Source organism: Perna viridis, chromosome 1 (genome assembly GCF_037379345.1).
Source record: "Perna viridis isolate PV_CMFRI_1.1 ecotype Kerala chromosome 1, ASM3737934v1, whole genome shotgun sequence".
In the NCBI taxonomy this organism is placed as follows: domain Eukaryota; kingdom Metazoa; phylum Mollusca; class Bivalvia; order Mytilida; family Mytilidae; genus Perna; species Perna viridis.
In genome coordinates, this window is record NC_142445.1 from 4,947,871 (window position 1) to 4,971,293 (window position 23,423).

Genomic DNA, 23,423 nt, shown 5'->3' on the forward strand with positions numbered 1-23,423 from the left:
TTTTGCTAAATTCAAGGCCCATAATTTCGGTAAAATCATCAAGAGCTGAACAAAAGTTAAACTTGACCTGTAACTTATCATGGTGAATTTATATACCAAAAATCACGTCAATATCTGTAAACGTTTAAAAACAAGAGGCTCCCAGGAGCCTGAATTGCTCACCTGTTTAAATTTATCTTTCAAGGGTAATAAATTTAACCAACAATTTTGACTCAAGAAGATTTCGGTACGACTTATCATAAGGATCATTTTAGCAGTTTCTTCCAAGTATTATAGGTTTCAAGATATTGGCTGAAACTGTAAAAAAAAAAAAATTTCATCTTTCAAGGGCAATAACTCTTACAAGGAGTCGCCTGACAACTTTGATCCCTTAAGACTTTTAAAGGCCTTGTAATAAGGATCATTTCAGCAATTGAAAGAGTCTGGCTAAACCTAACAGTTTTGAGATATATGCGAAAAACTACTGTCTGACCCCTATGTTCTATTTTTTTTTTTTTTTGGCCCCGTGCAGGTCCGGGTGTCAAAAGAATGGGCCTGCAGCATCGCTAAGCTTGTCGTAAAAGGCGACTAAATAGTGCTCAGAAACCTAGCCGGGGGCTAGGTGCTCTGCCCACAGAGCAACTGGGATATGTGCCCCAGGTGGTGGAATGGGGTATCCCTGGCATGTTACATGCTGGGGTTGTCAGGCTATAATACGGAAAACCTGACAGCAAACCATAGTGGTGCACCGTGTTGGGAAAGATGCCATGTTCCTCGCATGTTAAAGAACCCTGCTGTGGTATTCGATGGGAGTGGGAACCTTTGAGCTCCGCCACAGGAGGCTAGATTGCCCGACCTTACCCATCCTTCCTTTTTTCTAGTGGCAATCGGAGTTTGTCGACCCTACTGTCCTTGTGTACCATTCCGTTTTTCGTTTCATTGTCATTTCATGTTCATTTCATCATCCGTTTCATGTTCATCGTCTGAATATAGCTGAAATATTGCTGCTCGGACGTTAAACCCCAACAATCAATCAATCAATCAATCTATTTTTTTTGGTTTTTCGACGAATCAAAAATCCCCAAAACAGTTCTATGCAGGATATCCCAAGAAACATTCATACTAAGTTTGGTTTCAATTGGTTTAGTAGTGTCAGAGAAGATTTTTGAAAGAAATAACATAGTAGTAGTGTCAGAGAAGAAGATTTTTGAAAGAAATAACATTAAAAATAGCAAAAATTCGTTGAAAAAGGGCAATAACTCCAATATGGCTTAATGGAATAAAACCAAAACTTGACCAGTGATAGATCTCATCATGCTGAACACTTTTATCCATGTCAGAATTTAGCTAAACCTAATGGTTTTGGAGATATATTCAAAAATTTACTGTCTGACCCCTATGTTCTATTTTTAGTAATGGCGGCCATGTTTTTTGACGAATCAAAAATCCCCATAACCTTCTATGCAGGATATCCCAAGGAACATTTATACCAAGTTTGGGTCTAATCAGTCAAGTAGTTTCAGAGGAGGAGAGTTTTGTATAATTGTTAATGACGACGACAACCGATGACTACAACGGATGCCAAGTGATGGCAATAGCTCACATGGCCTTTGGGCAGGTGAGCTAAAAAAAGTCTGGAAAACTGAAGATGGACTGACGGACGGACGGACTGATGGATGGGTCAAAAACATTACACCCTTCGCAACTTTGTTGTGTGGGGTATAATTAGGATTGTGACTAAATATTTGACACAGCAGGTTTAATCAAGAATGAATGTGCCATCATCATGTGGTCAAGCCACTTCAATATCTTAAACTGGTCATCTGAACAATTGGGGCAAGTATGAACACACCATTTAAGCTTGATACAGCTTTGAAGTTTGATTGCAATCAGACATTTGACACAAGATATGGATTTGACCAAAAGGTAACTCCCAATATTGATCTTAGAATGACCTCAGTGGGACAGAATATTTTGAAACAATATCATTAACATCCATATACTTTTACTGGAGTTATACAGTTAATTTGATGAAATGCTTAATTTGGCCTCCTTTTTGTCCCTACTTCAAAATTCAATATCAACCTTCCTTAAGTGGTTTGGAACATTTTTGTTAAATTTAATAAAGAACAACCAACAAATATTCTTCAGTTATCCAACGAAAATCAAGCGTCTACGAACATTGACACAGATGATGATCTGGAGGAAAGCTCAATACTATTACACCTATGCAAATTTTTGCAGTCATAAAAAAAAATGAAACTTAAATGTTTTATAAAATTCTTCCTGGTTTTTACCTGTCTAGTCTTTGGAAAGCAACCATTAAAGAACAGTCCTGTAAAGTCTTTGATACGTTAAATCTTTTCACCTGTAGAAGATATTAAAATGAAAATGCAAACCTTATACTTTTCTTACTTGTTCTTGCTTAGTCATTCAAATATTAGAAAATTGTTAAAACTGATAATATTCCTTTGCCATGGGATGAAGAAAAGGTTACCAAAATTCTACCATGTTAGACAATGTCTTTCCACAGTTTTGGTTATTTGCAATATACTGGTCACAGGTACAAATATATATTTTAAAAAGTATGATTTCAGAAAAAATATTGTGATAATCTTTACAATTTCTGATTTATTCCCAAAACTTAAATCTAAATATCAATTTACATTAATATATAATGAATATGTACATTGTAGAGAATTGAAATAATAGGGAAAATGTTCAGGAATAAAAGATCTATGTTCGAATGTCCTCTGTTGTGTTCTATGAACATTTATAAAGAAATAAATGCATGAAAGTGCTTACAAAGTCATATGGATGAAAATAATTAAGCAAGATTTTCAAGTTCTTATTGTCCAAGTTCTTTGTGAAGTTGAATTTCTGAGTAAATCTCATAAATATCCATAAAGAAATTTAGGAGTGAAAGGGCAAACAATATTATATAAATAAAAATACAAGAGATAAAATGATGGGTCAGGCCCTTGAGCTATCAGTGGTTATATCTGTAGGTAATTGTTTAAAATAAAAATTCAGAAAGAAAAGTAGGGATCAGAGCACTTATGATGTCATATAGATAGAAATTAGTGCAAAGTTCAAAGGGCAAGTACGATCAGTACACTCTTTCAGGGGTTGAGAAGGCAAGGGACCATTTGCCCTTTCTGGCTGGAAATGGCCCCTTAAGACATCTTTGAAAAATCCTGAAAATAACCCCTTCTAACAAAATTTCCATCCCAACCACTGTCCCTTATTTCAATCTTGTCCAAGCTATTGGTGGTAGCAATACTTAGTATAAATTTATGATAATTCAAAAAAAAAAGGCATTAATGCAATAGACAGACAGACATTTGGTACCTTGTATTTCTATGTCCCCACCCTCTGTAAAACAGAAAACACTTATAGCCTAAAAATATCCTGTATGTTAATGGATGACTGCAATAGCTAAATTCAGCTCTTTATAAAAAGACTGTGAAACTAAAATAAATCATACAATGATTGTGATGGTTCTGAGGAGATGGACAATATCAGTATAACTAAAAAATAAAGTATAAACCAAATCATGATGCAGAGATTATAGGAAAACTTTTAAAAAAATCAGCTTTGGACATTGTTGCATGAAGCTTATGTGAGACCTAAGTCATGTAAAAACAGTCTATTATATGTTTATTAAATGAGTGTGTATAAACAGTATAAAGAGAAAACAAACCATATCAACAGCATATTCCAGGGAGTTCTTATCACTCACAAGTCTATCTTTACAGGGTCGCAACCATGTCTCAGCTGTAAACGGACCATACAGGTTCCACTTCTGTCTACCGAACAAAATAATCAATATACATGTACTGATAATAAAAGTCACCAAATGAACATGTTTTTATCACTTTATTTTTCAGTAAACAAAGATTAAAAATGCATTAAAACATGAAGGAACTTAAACAATTTCTAGTAACTTAGTTTGTCAATGTTTAATCAGTGTGGTTAAGACAAATTTAACCTTATCCTTTTCAACAAATGATTTAGAAAATGTACTATCAATTCAACCACTTCATCAACTAATATATTTTCATATTTTCATGTATTTAAGTACCAGTCCATATAAAATTCAGGCACCACCAATGGTAAAGTGATTCATGGTTTAGAAAAACCACCAAACAATTATTTTTGGGAATACATATGCTTTATCTTTACAAAACAACAATCCTTTCTATATGCAGATCTGCACTATTGAGAAAATCATACCTTTATCTCTCACTAAAATCAACCAAATCAAACAAAATCAAGAACAATAACTCTAGCAAAGTGACAATTTTATGTACAATCAATATAATTTTTAAGTCAAAAGCAAAACAACCAAAGGAAAAACTAAGCCTGGACATGTGACCAGAGAATGTTTCTAAACAAGAAATAAAACTGAATTCAGTGGGGTTTTGACATGCTTGAATCACATCATGTCTGATTTTTATAAAGACTGCTACTTAATAAAAAAAAAAAAAAAAAAGGTCAATAGCATTTTAATAAAACTTACAGGTCTGTTACAATTCTCTAATTATTCTGCCCAGTAGAAGTTGTTGTTAAAATGTGATAAATGTTTGTATGTTCAGCATGCTAAACAGTGTTATAGAATTTTTTGAAAATTTAGGTTACCACAGGTTAACTCCAAATGAAAATTAAAATTTTCCCACATTTAAAGTATGCTTTCTAAACTTATCAAATCCTTTCAGTAATATAAGTTTTTTTACTAGCAGCAAAGGGAAAGTGGAACATAATAAACAACTTTACCACACTAACATTGTACTTGACTCGGGTGACGGGAAATAGGAATCCTAGAACTTAGAACACTGCTATGTTGCCATGGGTGATGGGAAAGTGGAATCCTATAACTTAGAACACTGCTATGTTGCCATGGGTGATGGGAAAGTGGAATCCTTTAACTTAGAACACTGCTATGTTGCCATGGGTGATGGGAAAGTGGAATCATAGAAGTTAGAACACTGTTATGTTGCCATGGGTGACGGGACAGTGGAATCCTATAAGTTAGTACACTGCTATGTTACCATAGGTGATGGGAAAGTGGAATCCTAGAACACTGTTATGTTGCCATGGGTGATGGGAAAGTGGAATCCTAGAACACTGTTATGTTGCCATAGGTGATGGGAAAGTGGAATCCTAGAACACTGTTATGTTGCCATAGGTGATGGTAAAGTGGAATCCTAGAAGCTAGAACGCTGTTTTGTTGCCATGGGTGACGGGACAGTGGAATCCTATAAGTTAGAACACTGCTATGTTGCCATGGGTGATGAGAAAGTGGAATCCTAGAAGTTAGAACACTGTTATGTTGCCATGGGTGATGGGAAAGTCGAATCCTATAATTTAGAACACTGCTATGTTGCCATGGGTGATGGGAAAGTGGAATCCTATAACTTAGAACACTGCTATGTTGCCATGGGTGATGGGAAAGTGGAATCATAGAAGTTAGAACACTGTTATGTTGCCATGGGTGATGGGAAAGTGGAATCCTAGAAGTTAGAACACTGTTATGTTACCATAGGTGATGGGAAAGTGGAATCCTAGAACACTGTTATGTTGCCATGGGTGATGGGAAAGTGGAATCCTAGAACACTGTTATGTTGCCATAGGTGATGGGAAAGTGGAATCCTAGAACACTGTTATGTTGCCATAGGTGATGGTAAAGTGGAATCCTAGAAGCTAGAACGCTGTTTTGTTGCCATGGGTGACGGGACAGTGGAATCCTATAAGTTAGAACACTACTATGTTGCCATGGGTGATGAGAAAGTGGAATCCTAGAAGTTAGAACACTGTTATGTTGCCATGGGTGATGGGAAAGTCGAATCCTATAATTTAGAACACTGCTATGTTGCCATGGGTGATGGGAAAGTGGAATCCTATAACTTAGAACACTGCTATGTTGCCATGGGTGATGGGAAAGTGGAATCATAGAAGTTAGAACACTGTTATGTTGCCATGGGTGATGGGAAAGTGGAATCCTAGAAGTTAGAACACTGTTATGTTACCATAGGTGATGGGAAAGTGGAATCCTAGAACACTGTTATGTTGCCATGGGTGATGGGAAAGTGGAATCCTAGAACACTGTTATGTTGCCATGGGTGATGGGAAAGTGGAATCCTAGAACACTGTTATGTTGTCATAGGTGATGGGAAAGTGGAATCCTAGAACACTGTTATGTTGCCATAGGTGATGGTAAAGTGGAATCCTAGAAGCTAGAACGCTGTTATGTTGCCATAGGTGATGGGGAAGTGGAATCCTAGAAGTTAGAACACTGTTATGTTGCCATAGGTGATGGGAAAGTGGAATCCTAGAACACTGTTATGTTGCCATGGGTGATGGGAAAGTGGAATCCTAGAACACTGTTATGTTGCCATAGGTGATGGGAAAGTGGAATCCTAGAACACTGTTATGTTGCCATAGGTGATGGTAAAGTGGAATCCTAGAAGCTAGAACGCTGTTTTGTTGCCATGGGTGACGGGAAAGTCGAATCCTATAAGTTAGAACACTGCTATGTTGCCATGGGTGATGAGAAAGTGGAATCCTAGAACTTAGAACACTGTTATGTTGCCATGGGTGATGGGAAAGTCGAATCCTATAACTTAGAACACTGCTATGTTGCCATGGGTGATGGGAAAGTGGAATCCTATAACTTAGAACACTGTTATGTTGCCATGGGTGATGGGAAAGTGGAATCCTATAACTTAGAACACTGCTATGTTGCCATGGGTGATGGGAAAGTGGAATCATAGAAGTTAAAACACTGTTATGTTGCCATGGGTGATGGGAAAGTGGAATCCTAGAAGTTAGAACACTGTTATGTTGCCATGGGTGATGGGAAAGTGGAATCCTAGAAGTTAGAACACTGTTATGTTACCATAGGTGATGGGAAAGTGGAATCCTAGAACACTGTTATGTTGCCATGGGTGATGGGAAAGTGGAATCCTAGAACACTGTTATGTTGCCATGGGTGATGGGAAAGTGGAATCCTAGAACACTGTTATGTTGCCATAGGTGATGGGAAAGTGGAATCCTATAACACTGTTATGTTGCCATAGGTGATGGTAAAGTGGAATCCTAGAAGCTAGAACGCTGTTATGTTGCCATAGGTGATGGGGAAGTGGAATCCTAGAAGTTAGAACACTGTTATGTTGCCATAGGTGATGGGAAAGTGGAATCCTAGAACACTGTTATGTTGCCATGGGTGATGGGAAAGTGGAATCCTAGAACACTGTTATGTTGCCATAGGTGATGGGAAAGTGGAATCCTAGAACACTGTTATGTTGATGTTAAACTTACATCTCAACATGTCAAAGCTTTGTACTAGAAACCATTATACCTAGCTGAAGCTGAGCAGATGACATTAAATTGTTTTTCATTCAAATGAATGTCTGCCAAGGTAACAGCAATATATTTGTATAGGGTCCCTCTGAGAGAGTGTACAATAATTTAAGTTCTTACTCATCACTTGGTTGTTGCTTCAGATGTTCTTTAACTCTCAGAAATAATGGGTACAGATTTTCTATATCTACTGTGTCTAAAGCCTGTATAGCAAGAACTTGTCCTAATACACTATAATGGGGCAAATGGACTTCTGTAAAAAAAAAGGTGGAGATTAAGATTGATTGATAAGGTTTAATATCCTATGGCACATATTCCATGCATTTCAGAATGAGAAAGAATGACCATTAGATGTATTTCCACTTGTGAACGCCATTGACAAAAATAATTTACTTTCCTGTTGTTTTCTTACTGAATTCTCCTTCAACAGAAAGATCAATGACATCAAAACTTAAAATAACATTGTTTCATTGATATCAAATGGTTATTCAGAGACAAATCTAGGGTCATTTGAAGCAAAATAACAAGTGTGAATTCATGAATTGAGCAGACCTTGCTTTGTACTAGTCTGATACTCTGAGTTGGATCCTTACTGTGCTAGCTCACAGAGGCGGACACCAGAAATATGGTATGCCACCCAATCCAGACACATTATTGTGACTCCAAGCCAAGCAGTCTTCAATCTTTCCCCTTCAATACTGCATGCCTGGCAGAGAAGCAACCCCTCACAATTTTAAAAGCTCATGCGTGACAGAGATTTATACTCTCTTATTTAAATTATTGTTTTGATACCAAAAAATATGGGTTTTTTTCTTTGTGCCTTTTGTAATATTAATTTTTTTAATTATTGGGGCCACAATCTTTAATTCATCCTAAGCTTGCTTTTGTGGCATTGAACCCTGTTTAACAATTTCATAGGAATCCATTTGTTGACACTACTGATATTGTTTGGAAACAAAATTTCTACAAATAATGATGAAGATCTTAGGTCATTGCCATAATAATACTCATAGTGCATGGATCATATGAAAATTGTATTATTAACAAGTTACACCATTGCGTATTCAATATTCATTTTAAAAAATCAATAACAAAACAAATATGGACAAACAGGGCCTATTCAGCCAGCCTCAACTAAGTCAAATGTTTTGACAGTTTGACATACATCAAAGTTAATATGTGATATACAATGATTACATTTACTTTTTTAAACAATAGGTTCATAAAGAAATCATAAAATGTAATTATTTTTTTTGTACTGGTCCACAAGTTGCCTTTATACATTTATCCTTGACCTTGACTACCTCTGGACTTTTTCTGAGGACAATATGGTAATCCCATTCTATAACCCTGTATAATATGTTGAGTCAAAGAAACACCTCTTACAAAATATTACTTTATTTAAGAGACCTAGATGCTTCAGTACAAAAAACATATAAAATTTTCTTTTATGAAAAATCATAGAGAACACTTATTCTCAATCTTATTAAAATATCTCTTGCAATTTGTTCACTACGTTCCTGCATTCAATGTAGTGGACAATTTACTAGAGCTAATCCTAATTAGATTGATTTATTTTAGGAGTTATTTTAATCCATACATTATTCAAACGTTCCTGCACAATGTATTGAAATAGGGTTCAAGCCATTTCCATTTCCAGAAGACTTAACAATATAAGATCATGACCTTTCCATCGACTTACTGCCAAAAGCTACTGTTTTCAATTAAAGATGAAAAACTTTAAAAATTATATCCAGTCATTATACACCATCTAATTTTCATAGTGAACCTAATCTCAAAATGACAATACCTTCATAAACTTTATCTAGTACACAATCACCCTACCTTGTAAATTGTTCTCTTGATAAGAACTTTTCTGACAATGTTGGGAAGGTTTATAGCAGTTACATCCATTCACTAACTTGGCATAAGGTTTCTCTGTATCACAGGTTTCATGACTAGAATTGTACTTAGTTTTGAATACTTTGGGGGCAGAAAGTTGTGAACTTTGTTCAGGTAATGATTTATCCCCCTTTGAATCATTGTTGTTGACATGTAGAGCACAACTTGCAGATTCCTTTATAGATGAAGAGCAACATTGAGTATTAGACAAACTTTGTTTAGTTCTGTTTGAACAACATGTAGACAAATGCTCTGTATCTGGTTCAGAAGCATCATGTCCATTTAATACTGAAGGTATATAGAGCAAGGCATCTACTATCAGGTCCAAGAATTCTGATAATACTCTGAAAAAGATAAAAAAAAAAAAATAAAAGTTCTCCGTGATCAATGAAGAAATTCCAGTATTCACAAGTTATATGACTCAGAGCCTTCATTGATATGTAACTCCTAGCTTCCACAACTAAAGTTAAATCAGATGAGCTTTAGGTTAAAAAAAAATATTAAAACCTGTGTCAGCCAAGTTCACTAAAGGAGTGTTTTAACTGTGGCATTCACATTTCAGTTTGTATATAGTAAAAATAAGGGCCATTAACATCTAGTAATGTTACTCAAATAATCGTCACCTGAACAATCAATAATTTGTCAATTCAGTGGTTCTGGGCAACTAATGGAAGTTGCTATTTCCTTATTCTTTATCAAAATGACTTAGACCATACATGAACCAAATGTTTCCAATGAGATCAAATATGTGGTCATTACATGTTTTGTATTTCAAGATGGAGAGTAGTAACTCATGTTATCACTTTTTCTCCATATATTCCCTTAAACATGCACACTTAGCTTTAAAAAAAAAAACAAAAAAAACAGTAAAATCATTATTGAGATTATATATTTTTATATAAAAAGTGAAATTTCTTTGGGTGGTTTTGCAATATATCCCCAGCAATCATGTTCAAAATTCTATAACAAATGATTAAATTTGTGTGAATTCATTCAGTCATATTTTTTTGCAACAATAAAATCACTGCAATATTTAAAGAATTTACAGTATGATGAATATTTTTTTTTAATAGAATTAACAATTTGTGAAAAGTACAAGAGTTATTCTTTGTCATATTCCGAGTCCAATATCCATACATTTGTCAAAATATCAGAGGGACCGAGAATACAATCATTGACCATGCTGATTAGTTACATGATATCAGACTTACAAATGCCTTTTGATTCCATTAGCACTATTGTCACCAAAAAATTGTTTGAGTTTGACACTCAGATCATCCTGTACATGTTTACCATAAATCTCATCACCATTCTGCAATTATATGATGTCAAAAATTAAATGTAGCTTAAACATATAATCTCAGTAAACACTGGTGTTTTTAGAATATGTGAAATGTAAAATCTCTGTTAAAGCCATAAAAAGTTGTTAAGGCCATCATAAAATAATTCCTAGATTCTCATCCAACATCTTTCTTAACTAGGGGCAGGTGGGCAAATTTCATTTTTTATCAATTTAATTGAAAAATTCTGTCAATTTGAAAGATATTGACCTCAATATGGATTTATTTTTTCTTCTTCTTTTTTTTTTTTTTTTTTGGGGGGGGGGGGGTGGTCATGAGGGAATGAGAATCTAGGATGTTTTTTGGGAACATATCTGGGACTAGATTTTCATGGATGCTTTGAAATGAACAAATTAGTAATAATTGAAGGCTATGAAACAAACAAATAAGTACGTCACATATGAATATATTTTTTGTACTGTTAATTATGTGTGCGTTACAAATTTTCAAATAGAGTTACTCCCCTTACCATGCAAATTTTCAAGTTGTGTTGTGGTGTTTCACATAAACCATACAGGGCATGTTTCATTCTAGCTCTATTCCTGAAAAAAAAAAAAAAGAACACAATTGATAATATTCAAAATAATGGTTTAAATGTATGGTTTAAAAATATTTCTTCTTTAATTGTAATTGATTAACAGAACTTAAAGCAAGTCACTGATAATAAAATTAACAGATTACAAATCAGACATCAAACAACCACAAGATCACTTCAGAAACTCATATGCATTATAAGTGTTTGTTTAAACCCTATATCACACCTCAAGACCTATGGTATCATATATCGCATACCCTATATCACACCACTTTACAGACCATACTTGAGGTATGGTTGAAATATATGATAAAATGAACATGACCTGTCAAAATCTGTATTACATGATGTATCGACCCTTGACCTATATCACCCCAAGGCCCAATGTTCAGTTTATTTGAAAATAAATTACAAATATCCTTTTTATTTATTTTTAACTAAACTAAACATAGAAAAATTCTATAGGACAGTTCTATGTTTCTTATGTAGGTAATAGCATGAACACTAAAGTTTCCTTTGTTATGTCCTCAAATATACCAAATATATTCCCAGGGTCTCTTATAATAAAAGGTTCTATTGTTAGACCTGTAACCATAGAAGGAACTTATTACTATGTAGAACATGAAACGTGCAACACTTGTTGTTGGTTGGTTTCTCATTTATAATTTAAAACTACCATACAGATTGTTATCAATCATAGTAGGATACAACACTTCACTTCAAGTCGTCAAACTGTAATTAATAAACAATAAGTTTACTGACGTATGGTAAGGAATACTAGATTACAAATGTCTATGATTCTAATAATACTCCATGCCTTCATATGTTTAAACCACTGAAGGATTGTACACTTATATGCCAAAGATCCTTACATTACCCAGTAATGTCTATGCACATTTTAAAAATTTAAACAACAGACACCAAAATACTGTATAACCAACAGAACACAAATCTTTTCAAATGTATTCTGAAGATAACTGATACCAATTACATTTACTCTGAAGATCACTGATACCAGTAACATTTACTCTGAAGGTCACTGATACCAATAAAATTTACTCTGAAGGTCAATGATACCAAAATATGTACACTGAGGGTAAATGATAAATATACTGTTAGGGACAATGACCTATTTAGATATACATGTCCTGTACTTTTGATGAATGATAGCATTACACTGAACTAGTAGACTGTATATGCCCTGGACATTTGATGAATAGAAATACTACATAAAACTTGACAGTCATCATAACATAAGGCAAACAACTACATGTACATGTAATGTAACTCAGGGCTTATGACATCTAGTGTACAACAAATAGGGAACTACATATAATTGATCGGATAGTATTACCTCTAACTGCAATATAACAGGGTTTATCTAGTACATTATACATAGGTCTACATCTCTATAGGATAGGATTGATAGTGAACCTATAGTGTCACAGCAAGAAAGACTATGGGAATATTTTATTGGTTATAGGTCTACATCTCTATAAATTAATTTGAGATAAATACTGTATTCTGATTGGTTAAAATAATTTTGTTATATCTCAATGGATAAAAAAAATATTGACACACCCCTATTCAGTTAAATTAAGAGCTACTTTTCTCATGTTTAAAGATAAAAATATGTTTTAAAATTAATTTATAAGAATTGGCTATGATAAAAATTTTATCTATTGAAAATTAGCATAAATTTTCCATGTGCATATTTTGTTAATTGCACTTCGCGCAATAAACAATATGCACATGGAAAATTTATGGGTTTTTTTCAATATACAAATTTTTTATTATTGCCAATTCTTAAAAAAGGAAAGGATTTAAGATTGACAGTTAACCTATAGTGTTACAGCAAAAAAGATATTATATTGGTTATAACAATTATGTTGATACAGTAGCCATATAATTCTAATCTAGAGAAAAGACTGTTATTTTACTAATCTAATGTTTTGTTGGACCACTGACCACTCGTTATACCTATAAAGCTAATATGGGGTAGGCATTGCCTAAATCAGCGAGCACCGTGAGCTTTACCATACATGTACCATCTGTGCGAGACTCGTCAAATAATAAAGGACATTACAAAGAGAGGGGTTGACCCAGATAAAAATTTTGGCTCTGCAAGTGCTATATTTTTATTTACATTTAAGTAGCAAGCAAAATCAATATTTCTATTTGAAAATCCGTCTTGTTAACTAATGGGGGAATTTTTTTTTTCAATAAATGGATAACTTGAACATTCCCTCCTCCCCCCTCCAAAAAAAAACATTCAACCCCATACCCACTTTCCACTTGCTCTCAAAATGGTCAATAACTTTACAGTACTTCCCAATACTTCACATTTTTTATCCCTTAAGGGCATCTCTAGCAACATCCATTTCAGTTTCAATCTGCGCAGATACAGAAACTATTACAGTTCTGCACGGATGGTGGGAATATTTTACATGTGACATAGACAAAATTCAGACGACAGCTGCCAATTCCAAACAAGAAAATGATTGCCTTTCCTATCTTAGAAAAGCTATGCTGCGATTTTGATAATATAATCAGAGTTCTATTTTTTTTCTGAGGCGAGTTAGCTTCTTGACAACAGCAACAGCGGAGATACACGTATGTACATCCACGTTTGCCAAAGTTTTTATAAACATTGTACATGTATTCACTTCTTTAAATAAGTAAAACAAACTAGAAAAAGACTTGAAAACTATCAGAAAAGATTACTTTATTTTTACTGAAACGTAATCTTAACTGTTTGATTGAAGGAAATGATGAATTTTCTCTGTAAGGACAGTCACTTTTTGTTACTTCTGGGACATGACTTCTTTTTCGTTAATATACTGGGGAACTTTAGGGGAATTTTTGAAAGTACACGTACTAACCGTAGAGCTCACACCGCTTCATGGTGCTCGTTAACAACTAACATTCCTCCTATCAATTTGTTCTTCTTAGTTCATGGTTGAGATTTGTTTCAGAGGACTAACAATTCCAATAGGATTAGAAAACCTGGATTGTGGTAACATCTGTGACATCACAATAGGTCATTAGGATTAGAATCCTAGATCTCAGTAACATCAATGACATCAGTAAGCAATAAAATCAACACATAAACAACAAACATCAATGATAGTGCAATTAGTCCTTGAACTCTGTGCCTATCACTATTGAATTATGTAGGTGGAATATTGGGTCATTCATCTACTGGAGAAATACTTATATTGACAATCTTATCTCAATCAGCTGGCTATTTCACAAAACCTGACCAGTAAATTATGGTTTATGGTCTAGACAAGTGGAGAAAACCTCAAGCAGTATAATTATAGTTCTATATACAGGGGTAACTCATCTGACCAGATGAGATAATTGTCTATTCCATTGTGTGGCACATGGTTTTGAAACAAACACTAATGGCAAGTTATGTGACATATTTGAGGAACTGATTAAAGTGTTCAATAAAACTAGGGGGGATTGAGGATTGACTTTATTCTTATAATTTTGTTTTCAGGTTACATACATCTCCTGTGTATCAAGTAATAAATATTTTCACCTATATAATGGTAAGTACCAATGGATTGATTCCACACCTTTAAGATAGACCATCAGGGAGATGACTTTTACACTCTCTTTCCATAAACACCTACCACTTCTTTCTTGTACTTGGTAACTCAATTTTTTTTATGCAGGTAAATAGCAGTGCTTCAAAATCTTTTAATTTTAGCTTCTGAGTGTGCATGTGTGTGTGTAATGGTGTAGTTAACTTTCAAGAGTAGAAGGTCCAAGACTTTTCAAAGATTAAAAGGAAAAATCTGGCAAAGGAAACCCAATTCCTCAATAAAATACCAATAAATGGTTGAAAGTTCTGGACCTAGGTCAATGAAAAGATCCTAGGACAGTGAAATGGTCCTGAAACTGGGACCACAAATAATTTGACATCAATGGCATGGAGAACTGGGACCACTACTAATTTGACACCAAGGGCAAAAGTGGGGGGGGGGAGAATTTAACACTACAACTTTGTTTATGATACTAATGTATATATATATAAAAAAAACAGCTTTAACGTAAATAGTTATAAGTGTTTGTGTCAGAAAAGACCATTGTCGAACACAAGATAAACACTTCTATGTATGGTTCAGTCATCAATCCATTGTAAAGGAAGACATTAAACTTTATTTAAATCACCCACATCAAACCTACGATGGTAATTTCCTCATGGAAAAACGTGAATCTATTACAAGTTGATATATATTACATCTATATCTTGCTCAGGTAACCCAAGTATGGAGAAAAAACACCCATATTCACCTCTCACAAACAAAGTTATTGTACTGAAAAATATGGTCATTCACTTATTCATATCATACGAAAACATACATCAGCAATCTGGCAACGGCTTGTACCCCTCAATTATAATTTTGCTGACCTGTTGTTCACTTTTACAAAGTCAACAAATATTCTTAGTAGAAATATAAATAATAGCCAACATTAATGTTATCAATAATGGACCAAAGTTTGATTGATTAGATGAATTTTTCGTTCTCAGTGGAGGTTAAGTGTACATAAAGAGATTGTCAATAATCTCCAGGATGTTTTTAATATAAACCTACAAACATGCAGGTCAAACTATTGACTCGTAAACAAAGAGGTGTTAAGAGTATTACAAATATACATCACACTTTTCAACATATCTAGTTATATAATGCTCTGAGATGACTGTCACGTCATCCCCAACAATCCAAAAGCACAGACAAAGTTGTCATGAACAATAATAATCCTAAAACCTAACTGTCAAAGGACCAGTACCTCGTAGAAAGAAGACTTTTCAGTCATTAAATCTCAAATGGTATGCCAACTAAAGCAGCTTAGACAGCAGTTATAGACATTAAACTACTCTGAAGGGGAATTCTCTATCATCAAGTAGAAATATGACAAGGGCTAGTCTCCACTTGCTTTTCCCAACAGTATCAACGAGACGGGATATATGTCAGCATATCAATATAAGATCTTACTAATACCATAGTTATAATGCAAGTGAAACTTAACTGTCCCCCTCCCTCTTGGCTGGTATCATTAAGGCCACTTCTAAAAAAAATCATCCTACTTGTATACTACAAAATATTTCTAAGTCTACAAATTGACAAGATTACTGGTATTGGTACATGATAATAGGTCACATAAAAACAAAAGCAAAATGTTAAGGTCCTGATGAAGATTCTATAACAACTTTGTCCTATTACAGTGTGGTTACTTTGTATCAATCACAATAGCAAATCTTGTCAACATCTAAAACATAAAAACTACAACTAAAATTTGTAAGATTTTCTTATATCTGACATTCAACATTGCATATAGTTGACTTGTATCTAACTAACAAACAGTAGATATTTCTGGTACAAGATAATATGGAGATAAACTGTATTTGTAACAAATTATTATTTTAATCATCACAAAGAAGCCTTATGTCTCCAAAATCCACTTGAAGAATTCAAACTTTTCCTGTAATGGAAGTTTAAAATACTTAACATAATAGTATGCCAGATGAAATTACATTACATATTTAGTACCAATTAATCTAGTAGCTCAATAATCCCACATTGTTTACAATACATGTACTTAAAAATAATGTCAACAGGATAAAATGCAAATAACATCTTGAATAGAAAGGTGAAACCAAGTACAAACCACAATGTTTCGTTATACAAGCATTATGTCATCCTTTCTGTTTCATGTTCTTATTCAGTCACATTTTGTAGATAAAGGAATGTCTTATACACATTTAACATCTAAACTTGAACTTGAAGATTTCTGACACATAAATCATGAGTTAGTGGACCAGATAAAGGTACATGATAGTCACGAGTGACACATTTTACCAGTTAATACTTCATGCAGACATACTTTGATAGTACATTTTGGATCAGTTTTCCTACCAGGAAAAATCTAGACATTTTGTATAAGCACCTCTGTAACAAAAAACTCTAGGACATGAACCAAAGTATTGTGGAACCATATCCCACAATGTTGTGTTGCAATTAACTACACACAAGGGAAAAGTATTGAGAGACTGTGGGGAGGGGCAACACTTAAAAACAGAACAGCATTGTGTTCCAAATTGAACTACATTTTCATGTTCTTGTAGGAGTTTGAAAATCATTAAGTAACCATTTCAAAATCTGGTTCTGCAAAGAGTAATCAAGGAAACCAAGATTCTAGCAGAAATCAAAATAATGTAATCCAGGTTCAAAGACCAGACATGGAAAAAACAGACACGCACAACAAAGAACATATAATAACCAAAATAATACATACAAAGTGACAAAAGTAAATGAGCAACTCATGTTCCACTGAAACTGGGAGCCTGGACCAGATACACCAGTAGGGTAAGTGTCCTCTGCTTTTCTAGAAACACCTGCCGAGCTGCTAATAAAAAGTCAAGTGCAGGGTAGACGAAAGAGGAAAGGAAAACTTTGACACTTTGAACTAATCAGTTTTCATGATGCAGGTGGATACACGGTTACAATCCACGAGTTCATGACGACCATAAAACTTCTGTAATGTTAACTTCAATCTTGTATCAACACAACCCTATTCCAGCAGAAGTCTAGCACGATATGATATGAAAAATCCATATGCAGGTGCTAAAGGGATGTTGCCATAGATGAAAGGGAAGTTAACCATACGGAACGAAAAGTCACTGCATTTGTCGTATAGTTTGGTCAATAGTTTTCCTTTACCATCGATCTCCAAGTGTAGGTCAAGATATGAGGCTGACTTTACAGTGAATGCAGTATTCTTTATCTCAAATTCTTTGGGGTAGATGCGATGTACATATTTCTGAAACTAGGACTGTTTAATGATAATATGTCATCTATATAGTGAAAACTAAGATTAAAGGATCTAGCTAAAAGATGTTCCTTCTTTTGGATCAGATCAGCTAAAAATCAACTTTGGTTAGTCACTTGACTTATCTGGAAACCACCATGGGACAGATGGACAGACAGCCAACACCTGTCCAAGTAAAATGGAGGGTATCACATATACCAAACAACTATTTGTGGCAGGTATCAAAAGAATAGTCAATCATCTAAGTGCAGGTAAAAAAACTTTTTCTATGAATAACTATGATGAAATACTTGAATATAAAATACCATTTTTTAAACATTCAAAGACCATGACCAACTTAGATAGTCAGGAAGAATATAAAACCAAACTAATTTATTACACTTTTAAATTGGTCATTGATGTAACAGGCTGATTTAATTGAGGGAAATTCTGTAATTCTAAAATAGCATACTTTTGTCAGTCAAGGCTAAAAAGCTATTCTATGAATAATACTGATGAAAAATATTGGTCAACTTGGTGAGTACTTCAAACTTCTCTGCCAATGCTCTGTTCGGCTAGAACTTTAATTGACTCTTTTAAGTTTTTATCAGCAATAAACAGTAAAACTGTAATGTTGCAGTAATGCAAAAATAATTAAAACAGAACAAAAGGAACAATTTTTGTTATTCTATTTATCATTAATCTGTGTAATTTGTAGAACTGCTGGACAATACACTGAACCATCTCTGGGTTACATTGTACACATGTAGATGGTAAACACTTAAAGTTTCTTCATCTAGTGTTGCTATGAAAGAGACACTAAATAAGTCCACAGCAGATTATTTCCGTTTTTTGATTTTATATCAGTATTGTGTAATGTTCATATGTATGACAAAAAAAAATGTACTAGAAGTTAGCCCACACACTTGGCAAATAATCAAAACACTTGATCTCTTAGTTAAAGATTGACATGTATTGTAACAAAAGACTCTTGACATAATTATAAGTGTGTGCAATACATGTTGATTGTAGCAGTCTAATGATTCCAAACAAAGTGTTTTTACGGTTCTGTAACACATGTATTACTTATGTATACTGACAGTTTCATTATTGTACAAACATACTGTATGGTCAATAATCAAAGTTAGCAGATGTATAGAGTGTCAAATTCCTATTGAATGTTAGAAGAGAGACTTAAGAAGTTTCAGCCCATTGCCTTAACGTGCCCACTGGGGTTGATAAATTTTCCATGTAAATCCTGATCTATTAATTTTTACCACCAATCTGATTAATTAGTTTTTCAGTCTATAACTGAAGATCGAAATTTAAATCTTGTTTCTGAAGCTCAACTAAAACTTTCAGAAATCTAATGACTCTGTTGTACAATGTACAAGTATAAATCTGAGTGACAACAGGCAAATACTTATATAAAATTATAATTAGTCATAAAATTTTTACCTGATAAAAACAACATATATTTCATTAATTTAATTATGCCCTCCCCCCCCCCCCAAAAAAAAAAAAAGAAGTGAAAATGGGCACTAATACAAACTGCACAAAATTACAGAAGCATTTCTTGACAATTTAAGTATCACAAAAGGGTTGATAAAACAAATGCTTATCATTCAATAGCATTAATTAATTAAACATGTACATATACAGGTAATTTAGTCTGTATTGAAATAAGGTTTAACACATTACTAGCTGTTAAACTAATGACATCAAATAGTAGCTAAATCAACATGTTTATTCACACATTTGATAGGTGAAAATAAGTTGCCTAACATATCAACATTCATCAGAAAATAATCCTGACTTTAAAGGTGTTAGATTTAATCAATGGATTTAATGCAATAATACATATACTAATTACCTGTAGTAACTTAAATGAAAAACAAAAAAGACTTAACAAATATTACAGTGTATCTTGGATCATTTTATCCACACAAAAAAAAACTAACAAGTTTTCACTACTGTCTGTTTTTTTTACTATCACTAAATATGGTAGAAACTTCAAAAGGCCAGATTTGTAGTTGTTCATCTTTAAATACAATGTAGTGTTCTTGACACTTAAAAACACATACAAATTTTGCACTTAAGCATAGATATTTTGATGTCTGATTGCAACAAAGAAATCCCTAACAACTCCCTAGTTGTGTTACTTTTTATAGATACTCATATTCCCAAGATTTTGCAAACAGCTGACTTAAGTTCAAGGTCATTTCATATCAACATTGAACAAAGAGAGGCACCAATGAGGGAAATTCAATATAAAGTACCCCTTTTTTTTAATAAATAGAAAACAAATTCAGGCTTACTTTAAATATAACATAAGACAAATTACAGTCAATATAAATGCACAATTTTTGTTAAGCAAGCTCTCATATGAAGTAATGACTCCATTGAGATATGGAAGAGTATAATTACAAAAAAGTTGTTTCTTTTGTTATCAGTGATCTCTATATGAACTATGGTTTGAGTGAAAGTAGATGGACTAATCTATTATATCAATATAAAATGCAAGAACAGTAAAATGATAAAATGGGGGATATTGTACTCAAATCTCAATGTGTATCATAGTTTACACTGGACTTTACCCATAATAAAGGTTGTTTTCACTGACTTTACAGATTATAATTGCACAACTATATAGAAGTTTGTACAATGTACAAAGTTTATAAAAAAACAGGTTTTTCAAGCAGTTTTATTCTGGCTATGAGATTGTCAGAAAATTTGAGGCTTAGCAGCATTGTTATGATGTGTTTTTACAAGCAACCTATATTTATATATCCTTCCCTGTGCCTCAGTAGTTCAGTAATAATAACAGTGTCTATAGTGGTCTAACAGGATTCCTGATCACTGACATGTCAACAATAAATTGGGACACAAAAACAAAACCACAAGTCCAACTGAGGCTAAAAGCCTGAGAAATTTTTATTTGGTGAATGTTTTAATCTTGGCATCTAAAACAGTTTGAACTTGCCTGTCATTGAAATAAATCTAAACTAAGTTCAAGTTAGACCAGTTTCAGGTGATTTAAATATGTTTATCATAAAGAACAAAATGCCAAATGGTCACCTTTTCATAATACATAAACTCTGCCTTACTTAAACCTTTTGTATAAAAGTAAGCATTTGTATGTGTGCCCTCCCAATTGACGACATTTTCTCACTGTAAGCAAGAGTTTCATTTGGCTTGGGGCATTCTTGGGAGTATCTAAAAAATTCCATGTGTACATTCTTCTTTTTGTGGGGGAAAGTCTTGATTCTGTCTGCCCTTGCTAATGGCACTTTTAAAAACTATTTGATTTCAACATTACTTGAACATCTGAAAATTATCCCAAATAATTGCAAGTGGCTTATCTATCAACCTGACTACCAGCCCTATAAAAATTAAACAGCTATCTGTTTCATACTTAATGATTCATCAGAGTTCAATGTTATGAAATTTTGCTCTGTAACACCTGCAATGCAAAACCCAAAACTAAAAAAATACTTGTTATTTTTATAAAATGTTCTGACCCTTAACAAATTAAATGCTCAATACTGCTACATCTTGATAACAGATTTACATGAAGTATACAAAGAAGAGCATGAAGTTTAAATTAACCAGATAAAATACAAGCAATATAACTTGAAACAGGACCCCCTTCTGTTTCTGCAATTATCTCTAATTCTCTTTCATGTCACTTCATATCTTATGGTACCTTGGAAACAAATTTAAACTTATCAAGTAAAACTTGGTACATTATTATAAAACACTTCATTGAATTAAAACAAGTTTTTGATGAAGTTACTATAAGCAATAGTAAAGCAAAGAATGAGAATCCTTAATTGTTATCAACATGCTTTCACAACAGTTTACTAGAAACCTACAGAAAGTAATAATCTAAACAAAATGAACAGACATTTTGGTATCTTCTCTGAAACCAGAAAATAATACTGCATTTCAATGGAGTAGGTGATCAATTTGGTACTCTTTGAAAGTACTTCTCAAATGAAATTTACACCTAGACAAAGACAAAAATAAGGTTTAATCCTGGTTTGCATACATTTAATTACAGGTTTAAATAAACAAAGATGAAATTGTTGTTTTAATCATTATAGTCTGTTCTTTATTGGTCACCTTAATTGCACCTGTATTTTACCTGAAGAATTGTACTTAAAATCTTAAGATATTGTTATGAGAATATCAAAATAAACTTGATGATGTTTTAAATGAAATATTTCATTATTTAATATTTTATTTTAGTACATGTTGTCAATATTGGGATTAAAGTACAAAAATACAATTATTTACATAATAAATTATGAACTTAATGAAATAAAAAAAAATTAAAACTGTAAAGTTAGTTTTATAGTTTATCCTTAATTAATGTCTGTTGAAATTTATTACATTCCTTAATGTTAAGCTTCCAAGCCAACTGTATTCCCATATGCAAACTAAACATGCTGAACAAGAATTCAGCATCATAGCTAATTATAATCATAATTATAATTAATTACAACCTTTAAACAATTAAAAGCTAGATTGTCATTAAGCCATGAGATGTACTCACAAGCTTCAAGCATTATAAATATTGAAGTTGTTTTAATTTCAATCATTCAAAAGTAAAAATGGCATTTGCACAACTACGAGCACTTGAATTTGTTAAAAACAAGTTTGCCAAAGACAGCTTAGTCTTAAATGGGTATCGCTACAGCATCAAAAGTCAACGCAACACACGCATATATTGGTGATGTGTCATAAACACATGTCCTGCTACAGTCAACATGCATGATGGGCATCTGGTCAAACGTGGATACCAACACAACCACCCAAGCAACCAATCCAAAACTGATGTCAAGAGAGTAATACAGACAATGAAAGACCGATCTAAATCCAAGGTCACACCACTACCAACAATCTACAGACTACCCAGGCCATGACAGAAATTACAGTGATCCAGTACTCAGCAGGAGGAGCTCGTCCACCCAAAAGACAAGTTTACCGACGCATCAACACACAACTACAGCAACTCAAAGACAGATATCAGCAGCGGATTATGACTGTGACAGACTACGCAGATGCCGCTTCTCACTTACTGCATCTTAATTAGTGAACTTTTATACGATACAAACATTGTAATATATTTCATGCTTTGTCATTTCTGATAATTTAAGCTGATTTTATATTTATTTTAATGCTGAAACTGATACAATGGGTCTTAAATGTTGTATATGTATTCTTAGTATATGCAAATTATTTATTTTATTTGTTGTGATTCAAGCTATCTGAAAATGAATTGTCTCGTCCCTTATCTTGTGTTGTTGATTTTGTTATTAAAATATTTATTAAAAAATAATGTTTTACTTATTTTTTATAGGATTATTAGAAATGAAAGACAAATGTACACATTAAATAAAACATGCAATCAATACTAAAACAAAACTCAACAGAATGCCAACATATATTTTCTGCAGGTAAAAAAAAATATTATGCAT

At 33.4% G+C, this 23,423-nt stretch overlaps 1 protein-coding gene across 1 annotated transcript in view; it reads right to left on the minus strand.

Moving 5' to 3' along the window:
- LOC148626959 (inositol-pentakisphosphate 2-kinase-like) overlaps nucleotides 1-23,423 on the minus strand; it is a 48,984-nt gene that overhangs the window by 5,714 nt on the left and 19,847 nt on the right. The window contains exons 8-13 of the mRNA XM_088564619.1: nucleotides 11,053-11,125; nucleotides 10,455-10,555; nucleotides 9,187-9,587; nucleotides 7,462-7,594; nucleotides 3,683-3,788; nucleotides 2,277-2,347 (exon numbers count right to left, since the gene is read on the minus strand). Coding sequence (XP_088420745.1) covers nucleotides 2,277-2,347; nucleotides 3,683-3,788; nucleotides 7,462-7,594; nucleotides 9,187-9,587; nucleotides 10,455-10,555; nucleotides 11,053-11,125 — 885 coding nt within the window. The remainder of the gene's footprint in view (nucleotides 1-2,276; nucleotides 2,348-3,682; nucleotides 3,789-7,461; nucleotides 7,595-9,186; nucleotides 9,588-10,454; nucleotides 10,556-11,052; nucleotides 11,126-23,423) is intronic.